We start from the raw sequence: 19,925 nt of genomic DNA, 5'->3' as shown, positions 1-19,925 counted from the left end.
TGCAGGAGGCAGCTGATCAATGTTTCTCTCTCATCGATGTTTCTAACTCTCTATCCCTCTCCCTTCCTCTCTGTAAAAAATCAATAAAATATATTTTTAAAAAAAAAAAAAAAAGAAGCACAATTCGTACCTCCTGATATGACCCACTAGGAAATTCAGAACACTCCTATGAAATATTCCTGTGGAAAACTTGAACCAGCATCCAATCAAGACTCTATATTTAACTTTCGGTTTTCAGGAACATAGGGGATGCGGGAACAAATTATATGGCACTACAAGGAGCCAATAAATAAATACATACATACATACATACATACATACATACATACATAAATCTAGAATGTGGATCATTCTGTAGAGATAATCTAGTTTCTCCAACAAATCACTGGCATGAAATAAAGGGGGGACTATAACAGAATTGTAAGACTTGAGAAACATAATAAGAACAAAAGATGCACAACCAAAGTTAAACAGAGAATTGCCATATAAACCAGCCATGCTGCTTCTGAGTAAATATGCAAAGAATTCAAAGCAGGGACTCAGATATTTGTACCCCAGTGTTTATGGTAGCATTATTCATAATAGCCAAAAAGTGGAAACAACCCAAATATCAAAACCAACAGGTGAATGGTAAACAAAATGTGAAATATACATACAATAGAAAATTATTCAGGCTTAAAAGCACGAAATTCTGATACATGCTACCACATGGATAAACTTCGAAAATATTATGTGGGGTGAAATAAGCCCAACACAGAGCACCAATATTCTATGATCCCACTTCTACTAGGTGTCTAGAATAGGCAAATTCAAAGAGACTGAAAGTATAATAAAAGTTACCAGGGGCTGGAAGGCGAACGGGGAGTTGGTTATTGTTTAATGGGTTCAAAGTTTCTGTTTGAGATGATGAAAAAGTTCTAGAAATGGATAGTGGTAATTGTTGCACAACACTGTACCAGTAAATATACTTAATGCCACTGAATTATACACATAAAAATTGTTTAAATGGTTGATTTTATGTTATATACACAGGGTAACCCCCAAAATGTATATACACTTTAACAGCTGATAGCTCAATTTTGAAAATGAAATGTATTTTAATGAAATAGTGACTTTATAATTATTCAATGTGTGTATATACATTTTTGGACACCCTATATATTTTACCACAAAAAAATAATTCTATTTTTATTCATATCTTGCAAAATATTAAAGGAGACCTATAAACACAGCCCACAGCAACCTGTTGGAGCCTCTTTGCTCTCATGGCTACTTCCCTTTCATTCACATTGCTGCTGCACACTTCTCCAGCCCCAGAGCCCTGCCCCTGCACCCCATCTCTCTCACCACTTGATTAGGTAGATTGGCTTCGCCTCACTCCCAGCAAGAAAGAACGTTTCCTCTCTGTGCTGGGAAAGGAGGGTGAGGATTAGGCTGGCTACGAAAGACTCTCTTTGACAGTAGAAAGGCAGCAATAATGTGTGTCCTATCACACAAGAGAGGCCTTAGCACTCCATTTCCTCTACCCCAGAATAACCTCACCCTTCCATGGGCATGCACAGCACTTTATACCTCCCTAATGAATCCCATCCCAATCAGGTCTAATTATAGTGATGTCATTGAGTGTCAACTCTATGAAAGAAGATATTTGCAAATGATATAACTCCAAAAAGGAGTTATATCCAAAATATGTTTAAAAAGTCATACAACTCAACAATAAAAAAACAACTCATTTTTTTAAAAAATGGGCAAAGGATCTGAATAGATATTTTCCCAAGGAAGACAGACAGATGGTCAACAGGCACATGAAAAGATGTTCAACATCACTAATTATTAGGGAAATGCAAGTCAAAACCACAACGAAGTATCAATCACCGTACACCCATCAGAATGGCTATTATCAAAAGATGAGAAATAACAAGTGTCTTTGAGAATGTGGAGAAAAGGGAACTCTTGTACACTATTGGTGGGATTATAAATTGTTGCAGCCTCTATGGAAAACAGTATAGCATTTCCTCAAAAAATTAAGAATAGAACTACCATATATCCAGCAATTCCTCTTTGGGTATTTATCTGAAGAATATGAAAACACTAATTCAAAAGATATATGCAACCATATGTTCACTGCAGCACTATTTACAATAGCCAAGATATGGAAGCCACCTAAGTGTCCATCAACAGGTGACTGGATAAAGAAGATGTGATAGCCCTAGCCGGTTTGGCTCAGTGGATAGAGCATCAGCCTGTGGACCAAAGGGTCCCAGGTTTGATTCCGATCAAGGGCACATGCCCGGAGTTGCGAGCTCGATCCCCAGGGGGGTGCGTGCAGGAGGCAGCCAATCAATGATTCTCTCATCATTGATGTTTCTATCTCTCTCTCCCTCTACCTTCCTCTCTGAAATCAATAAAAATATAAAAAAAGAAGATGTGATATAGATATGGATGATAGATATAGATACAGATATAGATACATCTAGGTAATGGAACATTACTCAGCCATAGCAATGATGAAATATTGCCATTCATGACAACAAGGATGGACCTTGAGGATGTTATGCTAAGTGAAATAAGTCAGAGGAAAAAGTATAAACTGTGATTTCATTCATAGGTGGCATATAAACCGGAAAAAAAACACACACAAATGAACTAACAAAACAAAACAAACTCATAGATACAGACAAAAGATTGGTGTTTACCAGAGGGAAAGAGGATGAGGGAGAGTGAAATGGCGAAAGGTGGTCAAATGTTCCGTGAGGGACGAAACAAGGCTTTAGGTGGTGAGCATGCTATAGTGTACACAGATATCAAATTAGAATGTTGTACACCTGAAACTTATATAATGTTATTAATCAATGTTATCTCAATTTTTTTTTAAGTGTCAGGCCCTGTATTCAAACCACTGTACTAAGCTGCTGCTGCTTCAAGACATGCCATGTTTCTGGGAAGTTTTTACAAGTAAGTAAACTGAGGCAATAGAGGTCAATTGACCATGAGGGTCTCTAGCAAAGCAGCCTTTTCTTGCTCCTCAGGCCCGGCTCCACCACCATCCCCAACAACTGCCTCCCTTCTTCTCACAAAATGTTATCTCCTGAGCCCAAATCCACTCAGCGGAGTCTTCTTGGCAACCAAAATGAATACACACGTTGCAAACTATTAAGGTAACCACAGCTATGTGGAGAGAGCTCGTCCAAGCTTCGGAGCAGCTTTTCCCTGATCTCAGGGGGACAGCCCCTCCCCCCCCCTGGAGGCACATCTGTGACTCCCTCTAACTGCCACTTGCCAGCATCTTCATGGCTCCCCACTGCTTCAGACTGTGGTTCATCTTAGGTGTCCAAACTCATTCCTTCTTTATCCCAGGCGCTGTCGCCACGTATCTGCTCTGCCATTATCCCACCAGACCGAGGGCCAAGTTTAGCCCACGCCCGCACTCAGGCTGCGGGGTGTCAGCTTATCCCTCTGCTTCTGCGTCTGGCTTCACCCTTATGTGGAAAAAGAGTCTCTTAAAACCCCAACAATCCATGGCAAAAGCTCATGAGATATGTGATAATAGGGCCAAGCAGAGAAAAGAAGGATATAAAACTATAAACACAGGATAAACTCAACAAAACACACAAGAGGAAGAAAGTATCTCAAAAAACTTTGTATTCTCTGCAAAAACAAATTCTGGATTTTTTTTTTCTTTAACCAGATTTTCTACATTATTGCAAACATTACTTTTATAATTTAAAAAGATGGTTCACTAGAAATAACCATCTGAAATGTTCAGATAAATCATGGTATAGCACTGTTCAGAAAAAGGCTAGGAGGGAAATCAAAGTTAAATGAGGATTATTTCTGAGGTGGTGTTTTAATTTTATTAGGTAATGGACATTAAATGTCTTCACTTTACCCTCTTCTGTTTGCCAAAACTTTTTTTCAATAAAAATTAATTAAATTTGTCACCAGACGAAAATAAAACACTACTTTTTTAATCCCTGTCAGGAAGTTCCCTCGTTCGCCTATCTCTGGAGGAGAGCTGGGGAAATTAAAAACTACCTCTGGCCCAGCCGGTGTGGCTCAGTGGTTGAGTATCCACCTATGAACCAGAAGGTCACGGTTTGATTCCTGGTCAGAGCACATGCCCATGTTGTGGGCTCAGTTCCCAGTGTGGGACTTTCAGGAGGCAGCCTATCAGTGATTCTCTGTCATCATTGATGTTTATAACTTCTCTCTCCTTCTCCCTTCCTCTCTGAAATCAATAAAAATATTTTTTAAAAAAAAAAACTACATCTGCCTAACCGGTTTGGCTCAGTGGGTAGAGCGTCAGCCTGTGGACTGAAAGGTCCCAGGTTCAATTCCGGTACCTTGGTTGTGGGCACATCCCCAGTAGGAGGTGTGCAGGAGGCAGCTGATCAATGTTTCTCTCTCATCGATGTTTCTAACTCTTTCTCCCTCTCCCTTCCTCTCAGTAAAAAAATCAATAAAGTATATTTTTTAAAAAACTACATCTGAAGGTCTTCCCTGGTGCCATTCCCAGTGGTACCTCCTTTGGAGCCTAAGTGATCCTCAGTTGAAACCTATGAGAAAAAAGTTCCTTCATAATAACGTCAGCCTTTCTTAAAAAAAAAAAAACTCTGAAAGTCAGGAAAAACATAGTTGATGTGAATCATATGTCTGAGTGGCCGAGTTCCCGCTAAGCTGGGAGAGTGCACAGATGTGCAGGACAGAAATTCCATCTCACACAGCAACTATTCCTCGTGGAGGTCTGGAAGGTAACAGCCCGGCCCTCGTCAATGTCCCCGCCTGGAAGGCTGTCTGTGCGTTCCCATTTCCCTACCTCCTCACCCTTCCGTCGCCCATCCTCTACCTTGTTTCTAACTCCCCCCTTGTCAAAAGAAAGAGAATCTGACAATAGTCATTTGCATTTGTTGACTGATAGGTTGTACTTGAGCAGATGACCTACTATCTTAACCAGTTGTTTGCATTTTAAAACTCCCATCTTCCGGTTGTGGAAGGAAAAAACTCTTCTAAAGGAATTTCAGGCATCAGCCAGCAGGTGCAGTAATGTTTGTGTCAAGGGGAGAGGGGGATGAGTCCTGAAAGTAAATCTATTTAGACCTCCTGGAACCTGGGGGGAGGGGGGTCAGAAGGAGAAGTGCTGGGCCACTCCCCAGGTGGGCTCCCTGCTCCCCTGGGAAGACACCTGGGGTTGATCTGGTTCCAGCTGCAGGAGCTGCTGAAAAGGGGTGGGGGCGGGAGAATGAGGCATCTTTTGTCCTCCAGCATCTAAGAGCCTTTCCAGGGCAGGTCCATCAGGTACCCACCCCTACCATCTTTCCTTGCCCCCCTTCTTTCGCATGAACCCCTTTCCTGAGCGGTTTCAGGAGCCCATTTGTGTGTTCTGCGTGGTGCTTCTTTAGGAGGTGTTCAGTGAGATTTTCAAACTACAGCTCCGCTAGCCAACCTCTGCTGCCCACATGAGGACCAGACAACCTCGAGGCCTACCCAACACCCCTCCGCTGAGGAGCTGGAACCCCCCTGGTGGACTCCAGTCAATGCCCTGAAAATCAAATCACTGAATACCAACCCATCTGCCAACTTCTCTGAGTTGGTGAAAATTTTTTCCAAATTTCTGGGGTTTTGCCTCCCCTGCCAATTTAAATACAAAGGGTCAGGTTTCCCTTAAATGCAATCTCCGGCTTTCCTTATTTGTGCAGACGTACATGCGCTCCAGCTCCAGAGGTTATCACACGAATCCCCTCAGCTGGGGCAAGGGCAGGCATCACAGCCACTCCACAGGTGGGGACAGAGGTGCTGCAGGGGCAGGACCCAGAGTGGGGGCCGGACTGGGGCTGGGCAAACTAAAACTCAGAAAAACGCTCAGTGAGTTATTAATAGCGATTATGCAGGGGTTGGAATTCTATCTTTCTAACAGGTGAATTTTTCTTTCTTCCCCACACATTTGTGTATTACTATAATTATTCGCAATGATTTACTTTTATGGTGAGCAAAAATAATCCTGGCAGCCCCCTTGATCCATGAAAACATATCTTAGAGCCAAACAAAAGGGTGGCTTCATTCTCAGAACTGTATAATCATTAACAGTCACACAAAAATCCCTCCCTTGTGCCATCCTTAACAGTATATTTCCAGGATTCCATACATATTCTGTTTTTTCCTTCACATTTCATCTCTGACTGACCGAAAATCTGGTGAGCGAAAATGTGTCCCTTCCAGTATGCCTGCTGAACCCCGTCCTGGTCCTAATTCTATTACTTTATGAGACACCCCCTTCGTCACTATCATTGTGTCAGAAGGGTCACACTTTTGCCCTGGCTGGTTTGGCTCTGTGGATGGAGCGTCAGCCTGTGGACTGAAGGGTCCCTGATTTGATTCTGGGCATGTACTTCCGTTCAATCTGATTCAAGTGTGTCTCTCTCACATTGATGTTTCTCTCTCTCTGTCTCCCCTTCCCTTCCACTCTCTCTGAAATGGAAAAATATCCTCGGGTGAGGATTAACAACAACAAAAAGTGTCACACCTTTGTGTGTCTACTTCCCATTGTTTTCTTAAAGGCTAAGGGTGAAATGCAATAGAACAGTTGTCTGAAACTCTTCTTTCTGAGAAGTGCAGCAGCCTACGTGGAAGTTGAGTGGGGGGCCCTGGACTCCCCACTCCCCACAAGCACCTGGGCTGTTCACTCTCCACAGCCCCCGTTCTCCTGCTGCCTGGAGGCCCTTTCACACGTCAGAGGGTCCGAGGCAGAGTTTGGAAATTACCATTCTGAAGTCATTGCCGTAAACTACTCAAATACCTACACAGACCCTGCTCCACGTGACAGGCCCAAAGCAAACTGGTGGCTGCCAGCTGCCAGCAGCCAGCAGCGCCACCAGGTCACAGCCCGCATGGCTATCCCTCACCAGACACCAAAATTTGGATGTGGCGAATAAAAGATGGCACAGGGGTGTCCCCGCAGAAAGCCCAAAGATGCTCACAAGTAGAAAGCGCAAAGTGGAGGACTGCATGTGAAGGACACTTCAAAAACCAGGTGTATCAGAACCACCCCCCTCCCCTCTGGCAGCAGAGCCCCTGTGTATTACCTTCCATCTCTTTCCCCGGAGAAGCTTAGAGGCCCAGTCAAACCCTCTACCACATAGAAGGCTTGACTGACCCAATTTTAAATCTTACCAGCACCTGATTGGAGACACTAAAATCCTCTGCCCAGGATGGGCTCTCCTTGGGTTTTGTTATTGTTGTAGGGTTGCTTTTGTTTTTTTAGGAAGGCGAAGGACTCTCTGGGGTAATGCAGTTGCCTAAAGGTGAATGGATGGGGTGCCCTCTTGAGGTCTCTGCAAGTCAGGGCTTCCAAGTTGTCTGACCTGTGGCTCCCATGTGCCCAGGGCTGGACCTCTGCAGTCACTATACCAGGTCCCCAGGATCTGGGGACAGGTCAGCTCTGGTTAGAATGCAGGCCCGTGAGGGGAAAGGTGTTTCAAGGACTGTGGTCTAAGAAGAACAATGGTCTGCCTAGATCCATTAGCTCTTCATTCCTTTGCTCAACTGGCATCCACTGATGCTGCTCTGAAGGCTGGCTGGGTGCCTGGGGCAGGATCCAGGAGCAAGGCCCTGCCTCTCGGAGCCCATGGAGCCACCCTGTGGATGCGCACTCTTCCTCTTGTCTTGTGTCAGTAGCAAACTCATGTTAAATCTAGGGATCAAAATTTCCTTCCTCAACCCTTCTTCCCACCAAACTCCCTCATCAGAGGGGCAGTACTGTCAACTCATCCATTTCTGGGCTAAATCCTCCATCATACCACACCTGGAGCTGACTTGGTTCCCTGCACTTAGCCCCATGCCGATCCTGCTGCTTTTTCTTCCCTATCCGACCCTCTGATACCCCTACTGACAGCCAGGGCTCTGGGCCAAGTCCAGTCTCTCCCATCCTCATCGTCTTCTCATCCCCAGCCTGGCCTCCCCATTCCGCCTGAGCACTCGGCAGACTATCACACCAAACAAAGTTGGAACCCACTGCCACTCTCCTCCCCAGATTTCTCCCTGCCTTTTATTTCAAACCAGCTCCAGGAATCCTACCTCAGCTCGAGTATCTTTGCAATGAATGTATGCCAAGCACTGAGCTGTGTGATTCACAAGCTCTGATTGAATCCTGTGAGGGAGATCTCTGTTCTACAGAAAGGAAATAGGGACTCGCGGAGGTTAAATCACTCAGCTAGTTAATAGCAGAACTGGAACTAGATGCTTCAATGGGCTAAGACCATAACTTCTCAAGCACAGCGCACCATGCCTATCCCTAAATAAGAAGGCGCTGGTTTCCGCTTCCTACTACCCCAGTAGGTCATAAAACTCCAGACTCATTTCATCCCACATTGTTTATACAAAAGACAAGCCTGCAGGTGTGTGTATTTGACAGCTCTCGATCCTGACGCTCTTATTTCCCACAAGCCTGTGCGGTCTGTGGGAGCGCCCAGGTGCTGGTGGCAGGAAAGGGGAGAAAGGAACAAGGGGCCTTATTCCGTCCACCACTTAGATAAGCTCAGCCAAGAACTGGACTAGGGCTGATTCCAATCCGCTCTGATCCAGAATTTCCCCAGAACTGATCCAGAATGCAATTAGTTTCCAGGAAAGATTAACAGGAAGTGTTTGCCTCATTTTAGATAAAGAAAATAGAGGCTGGTTATACTTTTTTCTCTTTTTGGAGCAACTTCAAACGTGGAGTCAGCAAAAATGCAGCCATGGGTAGACCAGTGGAAACCAAACTTGCACTTCAGTTCTGCTTCAGAGTGCCATCGTTCTTGAGGCTCTAGTCCACCTCAAAGACAGGCCCAAGCTTCTCTGTGGAATCAGGCCTGCCAGCCAGCTGCTGTGCCATCTGCTTCATCTCAGGTCTCTTCCCGCTCCCCAAGGGTCCGAGCAAAGCTCCCGGAGCCAGAGTTCATCTCTCCACCCTCCTACTCTCAGACCCTTGTCCATGGGGTCCCTGGCCATAAAGAAAGACCTTTAGCTCAAAGATTGAAAAAGATGTTTTAATAAATACAAAAATCTTCAATAATGACTCTGCTCAGCTCAGGGGCAGCAGGAGTGAAGTAGGGGGGGACCCTTGGTGCTGAGTGAGGATAAATTAAAAATCCCAACAAGCCAGTGACATTATGTACAGAAGGAAAGGGGTTGGGCTTCCAAGGCAGAGGCCAGAGGGTGACAGGGCAGGAGTTGGAGTGGACATGGCCTTGGTCTGCCCTGACAGCCCCTCCCCCTTGTGGAGCTGTGGTCCCAGAGGTAGTGGGGGAGGGAGAAGAGGCAGAAAAGAGGAGCCAAAGGCACTGGGTTTCCCGCGGGAGGAGGCAGGGTCCTCGGCGCCACTCCTTCTCCCAGCCCAGGCCCCATCCTCTTGGTCATGGGCCTTCCCGCTGCTCCCTAGGAGCCCGGGGCTTCTTTCTTCAGCTCTGGAGCTGTCCTGGTCTCTGGGGCTGCTGAGGACAGAAGGGAGTGAACTTTGGAGGAGGAGACAGGGAAATGAGGTGGCACAGAGAGCCCAGCAAAGTATCCCTGTTCTGGTCCCAGAAAGGTCAGTATTTTCTAAGCAAGTTTGCACAGAGCAGCTGTGTAACCTTAACCTAGTAGCCTAACTCCTGGGAGCTTCAGAAATCTCATATGTAAAGAAAAGATTATGCCTGGCCGGCGTGGCTCAGCGGTTGAGCATCGACCAGGAGGTCACAGTTTAATTCCCGGTTGGGGCACGTGCCCAGGATGTGGGCTTGATCCCCAGTGTGTGGCATGCAGGAGGCAGCCAATCAATGATTCTCATTGATGTTTCTCTCTCTCTCCCTTCCTCTCTTTCTAAAAATCAATAAAAACATTTTTTTTACAACAATGGAAGATTACCAATAACAAGCCCACCAGGTCAGCTGTGAGGGCAGAATAGAGTGGCAATTGTGAAGCAGAGGGCACTGTCCCTGGCACACGGCGGGTGCTCCCCTCCCTCCTCAGCACCCCACGGTCAGTGCTGCCCCTGGGTCCCCTCACTTACATCGGCGGGGCGTGCAGTGGGAGCAGCAGCGACTCTCCTTCCCTGAGCCGCAGGACAGTGGCAGCGAACAGTCATCTCGCTCACAGTGGGGCACCCCTGCCTGAGGCAGGACAGAGCAGATCCTGAGGGTCCCCAGAGGCACGGGGGCACAGCAGCCTTCAGCCTCTTTAGGGAGGGCTGCCCCCCGGACCCTGCCCTCCCTGGGAAGGTCGCCCTAGTCCAGGTCAGGCCTCCAATGCCCACCTCACACAAGCCCCTCACGCCTCACTTACCCCACATCTGCAGGTGATACAGCTCATCTCCCCAAAGGGGGGCACTGAGGGGTGCCAGCTCTGGCTCTCCGGAAACCACTGCCCTGCAAACCGGCAGCCCCGGGGCCCATCGGCCTGCATGGGGTCCCCCAGTTGGAGGTGGGTTCCTGACCCCACTGTTGGAAGGGAAAGAGGGAGATGAAGAGGAAGAGGTCAGTAGATCTGAGCTCTATGAGGGCCACCCAGGTTTTATTTGTCTTTGAATCTCCAGCACCTAGCAGTTTCTGGCCCTTAGTAGGTGATAAATCTGGATGGATGGATGGATGGATGGATGGATGGATGGATGGATAGATGGGGCAGGAACTAGAACCCATCATAGCCCCCTGATACATGCACATCTTTCCATTGTGTTTAGAACCCTGGCTCCAGACTAGGCACAGCGTGGTGCCCAGGAAATGCTGAATGAGCTGAGAAGTCCCTTCCATCCACCCTCACTGTGCATCCCCTCACCCAGGACACGGCGTGAAGGGCCCCATCTGCCCCAGGAGGCCTCAGTGCCCACGCCCCTCACCTGGACACTGTTTGCAGCAGTCAGTGGGGTTGGCGCGGACAGGCTGGGCACAGGCCAGCCGGGGACACTGCACCTTCTCACAGTGCACCTCTCCCGTGTCCCCCTGTAGGGATCCGTTGTGTGAGGGGTGTTAGGAAGGAGGGGGAGCACTCCTGCTTCCTCCCTCTCCTCCCGCATACCTCGAGTAATATATCCATGGCCTTCTACTCAGGCCCTGGGCTGGTGCTTTATACACCTGAACTAAATGCTCACCGTCGCCTGCCAGGCAGGTGCTAGCACATCCGCTCACAGGAGAGGAAAGTGCAGCTGGGGCGGGGGGGGGGGGGGGGGGGCGGGGGGGGGCACAGGAAGCGCCCGGGTTACATGGAGACAGTCAGCTGGCAGAATTCACACAGGTCACCCTTGCCCTTCTCCTGCAGGAAGCCAGCTCTCAAAGCCCAAAGGACTTTCCCATATTATTTTGATCTTTGAGCCCCCCTCACCAAGGCTGGGCTTTTCCTCTCCTGGAGCCCCCTTCCCATCTCTGCAGCCCCCCGGGGTTATAGCACTGGGGAAGACTCAGCAGCCATACCTTGCAGGTGCAGACGGCGCACTTAATTAAGCCAAAAGGGGGGACGACGGGGTGCCACCGGGTACCCGCTGCCCGCCAGCTCCGGTCACCATCAAAATAGCAGCCTGGTGGCAGACAGTGGCCAGCTGCCATTAGTACTGAGCTCCTTGGCTGGATCCAAAAACCAAGGCTTCAGGCTCAGGCCAACCCCACACCCTCTAACCCCTGGGCCCATTCTTGGGCCAGTCACTCTAATGAAGCCTATCAGGTGTTGTGCCGCGCCAGCACAGCCAAGGGTTCGGCGAGCCTGAGCCGGGGCGACGAAGGATGGAGAAATGATAGACAAAGAGAAAAGGCCGGGTCTAGGTGGATCTTCTGTGCCTGGCTGAGGCCACAGAACAGATCCAGACTGCAAAGCTGAGGCTTTGTTTATAATCAGGGACAAACAAGGTAATCTGCAATGTTGTTGTAAGTTTCACTTGTTTTGGCAGCACTTGCTGCCCCGCCCACAGCCCACTAGCTACCCAGGAAAGATCTAGGGAGCAGTCACAAGATCAAGCTTAATTATGCTTAGAGGATTGTGCCCTCCAAGCTGGGACTTGTTTGTGACTTTGCCAGCAGGTCAGTCCGAGGCTTAACCCTATAACCGCTTCCTACAAGGTGTCACTGAAATCTGTATCCCTCAGCCTTCACCCACCCATATCTATTCTCACCCTACCGTCCCCCTCCTGGTCCCACCCAACAGCGCCTCTTGGTTCCCCACCCTGGCTCATACACTGCCAGCTCACCCTCTCCGGGGTCCCTGCTCCTCGGCAGCCCGGGCAGGTCTCTGACATCTTGTTTCTCTGTGGAGCCAAAAAGTAGTGAAGGCAGAGGGTGACACCCTCCTTCCCTTCCTAGAGGCCTCATCCCCCGTTGGCGGAGCCCCCGTGACCGTCTCCACCCCTGCATGGCACTCACCGGGGCACACAGGGCAGCACTGGTCCGGCACCTGCACTGGACTCGGGCAGCTGAGCAGCGGGCACACCACAGGGTCACAAATCACTGTCCGCCTCTGCAGGGAGAGGTGGGAGGTTGACTGGAGCCCTTGCCCCAGAACCCAGGCCCCAGTACGGCCTGCCTTTCCGGGGCCTCCTACCTGGCAGGTGCAGAGTGAGCAGAGTGGGTCGTAGTTAGGTGCCCAGCGAGCCCCATGGGGGCGCTGCTGTCCCTCGAAGAAGCAAGTGTTGGGGTCTCGGGCTCTCCAGGGGCTGCCAGGTTTGACTGGCGCGGGGGCATCAGGGCCAAGCACAGCGGGCAGCATGGGCAGTGCAGCTGCGCCCACTGCCTCAGGAGCCCCAGGCTTCCGGGCCTCCTCCGCCCCTGCCTCCGCCAGGCGCAGGCCGCCCACCTCGCATTGGTTGGCGAGGTGCACCTGGGAGGGGAGGGGAGCTGAGGCAGCGCCCGGGCTGCCCCTTGCGTCTCCACCAGCTGTGGCCAGCCCGCCAAGCATGAACACCTCATCCCCTGCGTGACCCTGTGCCCCAGAAGGATGCTCTTCATCCCAGCAATCATTCTCACTGCCAGGCACAGGGTGGCCTGCTGCCAGCCTTGTTATCTATGTGCCTCGTATGGCTTCATCCTCCCAGGCAGCAAAGCAGTGTGATACTTCCACCCCCGGGGGCTTGGAGAGAACAAGTGACACGGAGACACAGGGTGCCAGCCCAACTCTGACCCACCCCCACTGCTGCCTACCTGCCCTCGAAGCTCCCCTTGGGGGCTCCCCTTGGTGGAGATGAGCAGGGAGGCAGTGCCCTGTGCCAGGTGCAGCAGCAGCTCAGGCTCCAGGTCCTTCACCACGCCCTGGGCCTGTGAGTAGATAGGATAAGGGATGGGAACAAGGCACTCTAGGGCTGAGTCTACTGTTCCCGACTTGCAGATGAGGAAACTGAGACCCAGGGAGATTAAATAAGGTCTCCAGGATGCAAAGCTCATTAGCAATGGTATGGAGCTCAGGAACCCAGTCTCTCTGACAACAAGTCCATGACCGCCCATCTACTTCAGGGGGCGTGGTCACCCCACCTACTCCTCTGGAGGTCCAGGATATGACCTACTATTCAAGGGATCCCACCAGAGAAGGACGCAGGGAAGAGAATGAATAATAAAAGGCTGGGTCAGGTTCACAGCCCGGTCTGTCTGACTCCTGAGCCCATGCCAGCTCTGCCATACCAGGCAGCCTGTTCTCTTACACACACACACACACACACACACACACACACACACTCTCACACACACACACACTCACACACACACACTCACACTCACTCACACACACACACACACACACACACACACTCACACACACACACAGCCGTTTAAGCTAAAAAGCAGATATTTTCCAAGCTGCCTCCCACCATCGCATCCTCACCTCTGGGCCATAGAATCCCTTCAGCAGCCGCCGGGGCCCTGGCATCCCAGGTGGACCGAGGAGGTGGGCAGTGACCGTGCCCTGTTCTGAGCCACCAAGCCCGGCCAGCAGCACTTCATAGTGCAGGTGACAGTGGGTATCCAGGGAGAGCCAGGCATGCCCTGCAGCCTGACTCTGCACAGGGGGTAACACCAGGGCTCCCGCCAGGGGCACGGGCAGTGCTGGATCCGGACAGAGGAGAGGTGACAGATGAGCAGGTGGCCTAGAGCAGCCGCTCAATCCCGGCTTTCCCATGTTGCCCAGCACAGACTCCATGAGCTGGCAGACACTGCCCATCGGCCCAGGGCTGGGGGAGCAGCAAGTTTTAGACCCCTGCACCATCGCAACAGGGAGGGTCTCCCAGGAGGGCCACCCTTTACATCCCCACCTAGACATCTCCAGATGCGAACTAGAGCTCAGGCACAGAAAGACACATCAGGCTCTCGCACTGACACCAGCCCTTATGTGCTTGGGTCACTGATGAGAGGGCAGCCAAGGGCAGGCAAACCCGTGGGGCACTCACTGTCATGGCGGGCGCTGTGCCCGCTGTAGGGCAGGGCAGCCACATGCCCCCGCAGCTCTCCATCTGGGAAGTCCTTGGTGGCCACGTTCAGGAACAGCTCATTCTGCAGCAGCATATGAGTCCCTCGGGCACCCAGCCCAGGGCAGACGCCCATGGCCTAGGGGACAGTGAAGGGTGAGCCCCAGCTGGAGCCTGCCAGATCCCAGATGAACCCTCCTCAGCTTTCACACAAGCCTAAGATTCTGAAGCCTTTCCATGTTTTGTGCCCCCACTACACCCATACACACTTCCCCACACCAGTCACACTGAATAAGAACCGTGCAGGCCCAGGTTCAAGTCCCTTCTCTGCCACTTCCTACCTACATAATAACCTTGAAGAGTTAACCTCTGACCGTTCACTTCATCGTCTCTAAAATGGGTACTGTGAGGGCCAAAAATAATATAAGTAAGGCAACCAGCATAGTACGTGGCACCTAGAAAGGCTCAGTAAGTGGCAGCCATTGCCCTCACAATTAGTATATCATCTCCTGCACTGGTCTCCCTGTCTTACTCCTCTCGTTGGACATGAGCTTGCTGAGGACAGGGGCCATATCTGATTTCCTTTGTCCTCTTTGGCCTGAGTCTCACTAAAAATGTGTCCCGTGAATCAATGTATCAATGAGAGAGCCTGTGAATGCGTGAAGGATGCTGAACCTATCTGCTCCTCCAACTTAGCTTCCCACAACCCCCACGTCGTGGTACACGGGCCCTGGGGCCCCGCTCTGCCTGTAGCACTCACTGTGTGTCCTCCCGCCTGGAGTCCAGCCATGTGGCACAGGACCGTGCGCTGGTCCCCTCCGCTGAGGCTTGGTCTCCAGCGTCATGGCCACCACCTCACTGCCTGTACCTACCACTTGTACCTGGTGGGCAGAGTTGGGGAGAGCAAACTGGAGTGGCAGAGAAGGCCTGGGGCCTGAACTGCAGGCCAAATCTCTAGCCTCACTCTGCTGCCCTTCCACCTCCTGCAGCCCCTGACTTACCTGGTAGATTAGGGAGCCGTTTCCTAGCAGTGTAAGGCTGGCTGAGCCAGCGGCACCTGTCTGAACTGGGGTCAGGGCATCGGCCCCACAAAGGACACTTTGCAGGACTGCAGAGGGGCAAGACAAGTGGAGGCAGGCTGGCCCCATGGCCATTCATACCCCCAGCCCCCAGGATCCCTCCCATATCCACCCTGGCCCTGCCCCTGGCACTTGTCTGTGCCTCTCAGTCGTGTGTGCCCAGGGTGCCAGGCTCCACCCTGCCTCACCATCGCAGCTCTGCCTGGCAGCAATGTGTCCACTGATACGCAACCCTGGGCTCCCTGCCCTCTCCAGGGCTATCTGCAGCTTCCCCAGCACCAGCCAGTCCATCTCCTGGGCTGTCAGGTTAGGCAGCACCTCAGCGAAGCCTGGGTCCTAGGGACAGAGCAGGATAATCGGTGGGAGCAGCAAGAGGCCAGAGCAGATGGCAACGAAAGCCAAACCTTCGCTCACCTGGGCTGAGGCATTGGCCTGGAGCTCTCGCAGCAGCTGCCCCTGGTGTAGAATCTGGAGCCGCAAGGGAACCTGGGCCGGTCCTGAAACGATGGTACCTGTGGACACCTCTGAGAGCCAGGTGCTCTCCCGCCCGTCTCACATCCCTCCCCGTATCCCACTTACCCCCACTCCTGGATTCCAGCAGCCCACGGAAGAGCAGCAAAAAATGCAAGGAGTCCTCTGTGTCACTGAGAGTGAGTAGGGTGATGCCCCCTATGCCCTGTTGTGGGGTGCCTTCCAGGGTCAGGATGGCACTGAAGGTCTCTGGGGGAGGTTAGGACCAGGAGAGCCCATCAGAAAGTCCCCTCCGCAGCCCACTCCATTCCTTGGGATAGAGAAGACAGAACTTCATGCCCAGGGGCTGTTGCTCCCCTCACCTGCAGCCAGCGCCCGGTGCCGGATGAGGGGCCCCCAGACCTCGCCTGAAGGATGAGCGGGTGTCACAAGTGCCACGTGTAGCTGTTCTGCCCTGAGGAGCCGCAGAGACAACCGAGGCACTGCTCGCCACACCCCACACACCTGGAGCAGAGAGACAAGAAGACCCTACTCAAACAGTATGCAGGACAGGCCAGCGAAGAGGCCTGTCTGATGAAGAGGGAATACGGGAAGGAGCCCCCATGCTCTCCTAGGAAGCTTAAGAAAGAATCCAGCCCTAGCCGGTTTGGCTCATGGATAGAGTGTCGGCCTGCGGACTGAAGGGTCCCAGGTTCATTCCGGTCAAGGGCACATGCCCAGGTTGCGGGCTCGATCCCCAGTAGGGGGTGTGCAGGAGGCAGCCGATCAATGATTCTCTCTCATCATTGATGTTTCTATCTCTCTCTCCCTCTCCCTTCCCCTCTAAAATCAATAAAAAAATATTTTTTTAAAAAAGAAGAAGGAATCCAGGGGTCTAAGTCCTGGCCCCACCACTTACTAGCTGTGTGACCTTGCGCAAATCACATTCTGCTACTGAGCCTCAATTTCCTCATCTGTAAAATGGGCATATAACATCAGTGCCTTCCTCCCACTTGGACTGTTGTGAGGACCAAAGGCGGTAATGCAGAGCACACGCTCAGCACAGTGTCCAGACGAGATAAACACTCATAAATGGCATCATCTCACCAAGCCATCTTGGGTCGGGGCTGCAGGGTGTTCAAACAGGACGCTGCCAGTGGAGTCTGAGAAGCGGATTCGGGTTGGACGGTCCAGCCTGGGAATGGGGGTGGAGGGGAGCGCGGACTCTGAGCCTGGGCCCGAAGCAGCCCTCCAGCCCCTCCCGGCTCTCCCGCCCCAGCGCCCGGCCCGCTCTTCCTCCCTCCTTGCCCGTTCTCACCGCCGGTAGGAGATGGAGAAACGCAGACTAGAGCGCAGCAGTATCACTCGGGCCCTGGCCACGGCCTGCGACCTCGGCCCCGTCAGCAGCGCCACGAAGTCTGGGAGAGAAGGAAGATGTCCCTAACGTCTTCACCCGCTGTGACGGCCTGGCCGCGCCAAAGCCGCGACCCCGGTCCTGGCTGGGTCCCTGCCTACCCGTGTGGCCATCCCCACGCGCCCGATCCTCGGCGCCCGGCTCCCCGCGGTCGCTGTAGCTGCGGTGCTCCGGGTCCCGCGGATACTCGAAGGCCAGGCCGGGGGGGCTGCTTCTCCGGGCCGCTGCGCTCTGCGCCGGGGGTGGGGGCGCGGGCTTCAGCGGGGCGCTGGGGGGGCCCGTCGGCCGCTCCATCCGCTCTAAGGGCTCCATCCGCCCCGGAGGAGGGGCTCAGGACCCAGAACCCCGCCCTGCCGCCCTCCCCTCACCGCGGAGCGGGCCTCACCCGGCGGGCAGGTCTGGCAGCAGTGGCCCGGCAGCTGGCGCGGCTGCCCGCAGGTCAGGGTGGGGCACTCGGGTTTAATGTTCTTGCAGCTGACCTTGCCCGGGCCCCTCCCGCGGCGACCCCACTGGGGCTGCTCACGGAAAAGACAGACAACTGGGTGAGTGTAAGGCACCGATCCCAAGACCCAAGGAGGGGGTGTCAGAGACCAAGGTCCCGCCCAGGCAGACACGGCCCCTTCCAAGCTGCGGACCCCAGACAAGTTACTCACACTCTCTGGGCCTCGGGGTCCCTGTCTGAAAGTGGGGACAATAACCATCTACCGAGGGGGGCTGTGCTGGGAGTCAATACGTGAGGGACCGATGAGGGGAGCTGGCAAACAGCCCGGCACATAGTGGGCGATCCAGAACGGTCCACACCTGCGCCTGGACGGGGGCGCTTCCGCCCCAGCCCTCCGCCGGGAAAGCACCCCAGATATCTGCAGGCTCGCCCTTTCTCCTCGCCATCTCCGCGTCCCCTCCGACACCCCGGACCCCATGCCCCCCGCCCCGCCCGCCCGCGAGGGGCCCGGCCAGCGCCGTTGGGGGCACTCACCGTCTCGCAGGCGCACAGCACACAGCGCATCACCCCGAAGGGCTCCCCCAGGTCCGGGTGCCACGTCTCGTCCAAGGCATAGACCTTCCCGCCGAAGGAGCAGCCTGCGGGGACGGGGTTGGCTGGCAGCCGCCGTCCCGCTCCTGCCTGTGCCCGCCCCGGGCGCTGCCAGCGGGCCCTGGGTCCCCGGCACCGCGCGCCTCGACCCCCGGCCCCCCTCCCGGCCCCCCGCCGCGCCGAACCACCTGCGCCCGCGCCCCCTCGGGGCGGGCACGGACTCGCCCCGAGCGGACTCCCCTCCCGCACCTCCCCGGGGCGCCCACCTACCTGCCGCTCCCCGAATGGGCAGCGGCTCCTTCTCGGGCCGGATGGGCAGCGCGGGCGGCTCGGGGCCGGCGCCGCGGGCCGGCCGGGGACCGAGCAGCAGGAGCCCGAGGAGCAGCAGCGGGGCCGGCGGGGCCGGGAGGCTCGGCATGACGCGAACCGGACAGCTGGGGAGGCGGGAGGAGGAGGGGGCAGGAGAGGGAGGAGGGAGGCGGGAGGAGGGCCGGGCCGGGGGCGGTGCGGCGGAGGGGCCGGGGCCAGGGCCCGGGCAGTGCGAGGGGCTCGTCGGGCGGCCGCGGAGTCGGCGCCGGGCCAGGCGAGAGAGAGGCCGGGAGCGCGAGCGGTCGGCTCTGACCCGGCGGTCCGCTGCTCTGGTGCCCCGGGCGCCGCGCTGGCCCGTTTTATGCCCCGTGCTCCGCACCCCGGCCGGGGGCCTCCTCCTCTGCAAACGGGGCGGCGGCGGCGGTGGCTCGGCGAGGGGCCGGGCTGAGCCCGGGGGGTCCGGCCCAGCCGCCGCGGCCCGGATCGCGAGTGGGGGAGGGGAGGGAGGGGCTGGGACCGGGCAGGGGAGGAGGGAGGGGCTGGAGGGCCAGGGGGAGCGAGGGGGGAGGGGAGGGGAGGGACCAGGGGGCGCGAAGAGGGGAGGAGAGGCAGGTCTGGAGGGCCCCCCCAGCCCCCCCTCCCCTGCCGGTGGCCCCAGGGTGGCTGGACCAAGCAGGAGGTGCGTGTCCCGCCCAGGATGAGAACCCCAGGCCAGGGAGGGGCAAAGGCTAGGCCTGAGGCCTGGGCCGGGATTCGGTTCCTGCGGGAAGGATGAAGACTTGTCTTTAAGGGTGACAACGTCAGGAGAGGCCTGTCAACCGATCTCCCCCTGACTCTGGGCTCACAGCACCTCTCAAACCTCACCCACCCACTTTCACTGCCTAGCCTGTGTCCCCACCTCTTGTCTGAGGTCTCTCCTCATTCTACTGTTCACCAGGACAGAAACTTAGCCAGAAATAGACTGTGTCCTTTCCGCCTGGTGACAGTTCCCTCCCGGCTGTGTAACCTGTCCTCAAGATCATCCAACCACCATCGTCCCCACCTGACAGGCTTTCTCACCTCTTCCTTCACCGAGGGCTGCGGGGACCCTCAGCCTCCCCACTCACCTCAAACTCCTCTGTCTTGGTTGGTTTTCTGGTCATGACTGCCTCCCTGTCCCCACCCACACCATCCCAACCATCCCAGCACCCTCCTTCCTAATCTTGGGAGGCATCTCATCTGGTTGAGATGGAGAATTCCGGGATCTAGGCCATACTCCTT

General features: G+C 54.0%; 1 protein-coding gene across 1 annotated transcript; it reads right to left on the bottom strand.

Annotated features, from left to right (window-relative positions):
* Positions 1-9,010: 9,010 nt before the first annotated feature.
* CHRD (chordin) lies at positions 9,011-19,425 on the bottom strand. Its single transcript, XM_079766588.1, is given in 25 exon segments — positions 9,011-9,464; positions 10,022-10,121; positions 10,294-10,448; positions 10,844-10,946; positions 11,415-11,518; positions 12,182-12,238; positions 12,354-12,447; positions 12,532-12,807; positions 13,128-13,241; positions 13,801-14,021; positions 14,363-14,519; positions 15,141-15,194; positions 15,196-15,261; positions 15,382-15,488; positions 15,648-15,795; positions 15,874-15,956; positions 16,039-16,179; positions 16,293-16,434; positions 17,017-17,104; positions 17,228-17,327; positions 17,425-17,525; positions 17,527-17,554; positions 17,709-17,838; positions 18,300-18,403; positions 18,627-19,425. Coding segments are annotated over 25 exon segments (2,877 nt in total). The 5' UTR covers positions 18,775-19,425; the 3' UTR covers positions 9,011-9,408.
* Between the last annotated feature and the right edge of the window lie 500 nt (positions 19,426-19,925).

Source organism: Cnephaeus nilssonii (assembly GCF_951640355.1).
Source record: "Cnephaeus nilssonii genome assembly, chromosome: 3".
Lineage (NCBI taxonomy): Eukaryota > Metazoa > Chordata > Mammalia > Chiroptera > Vespertilionidae > Cnephaeus > Cnephaeus nilssonii.
This window is presented reverse-complemented; position numbering and strand designations above follow the sequence as displayed.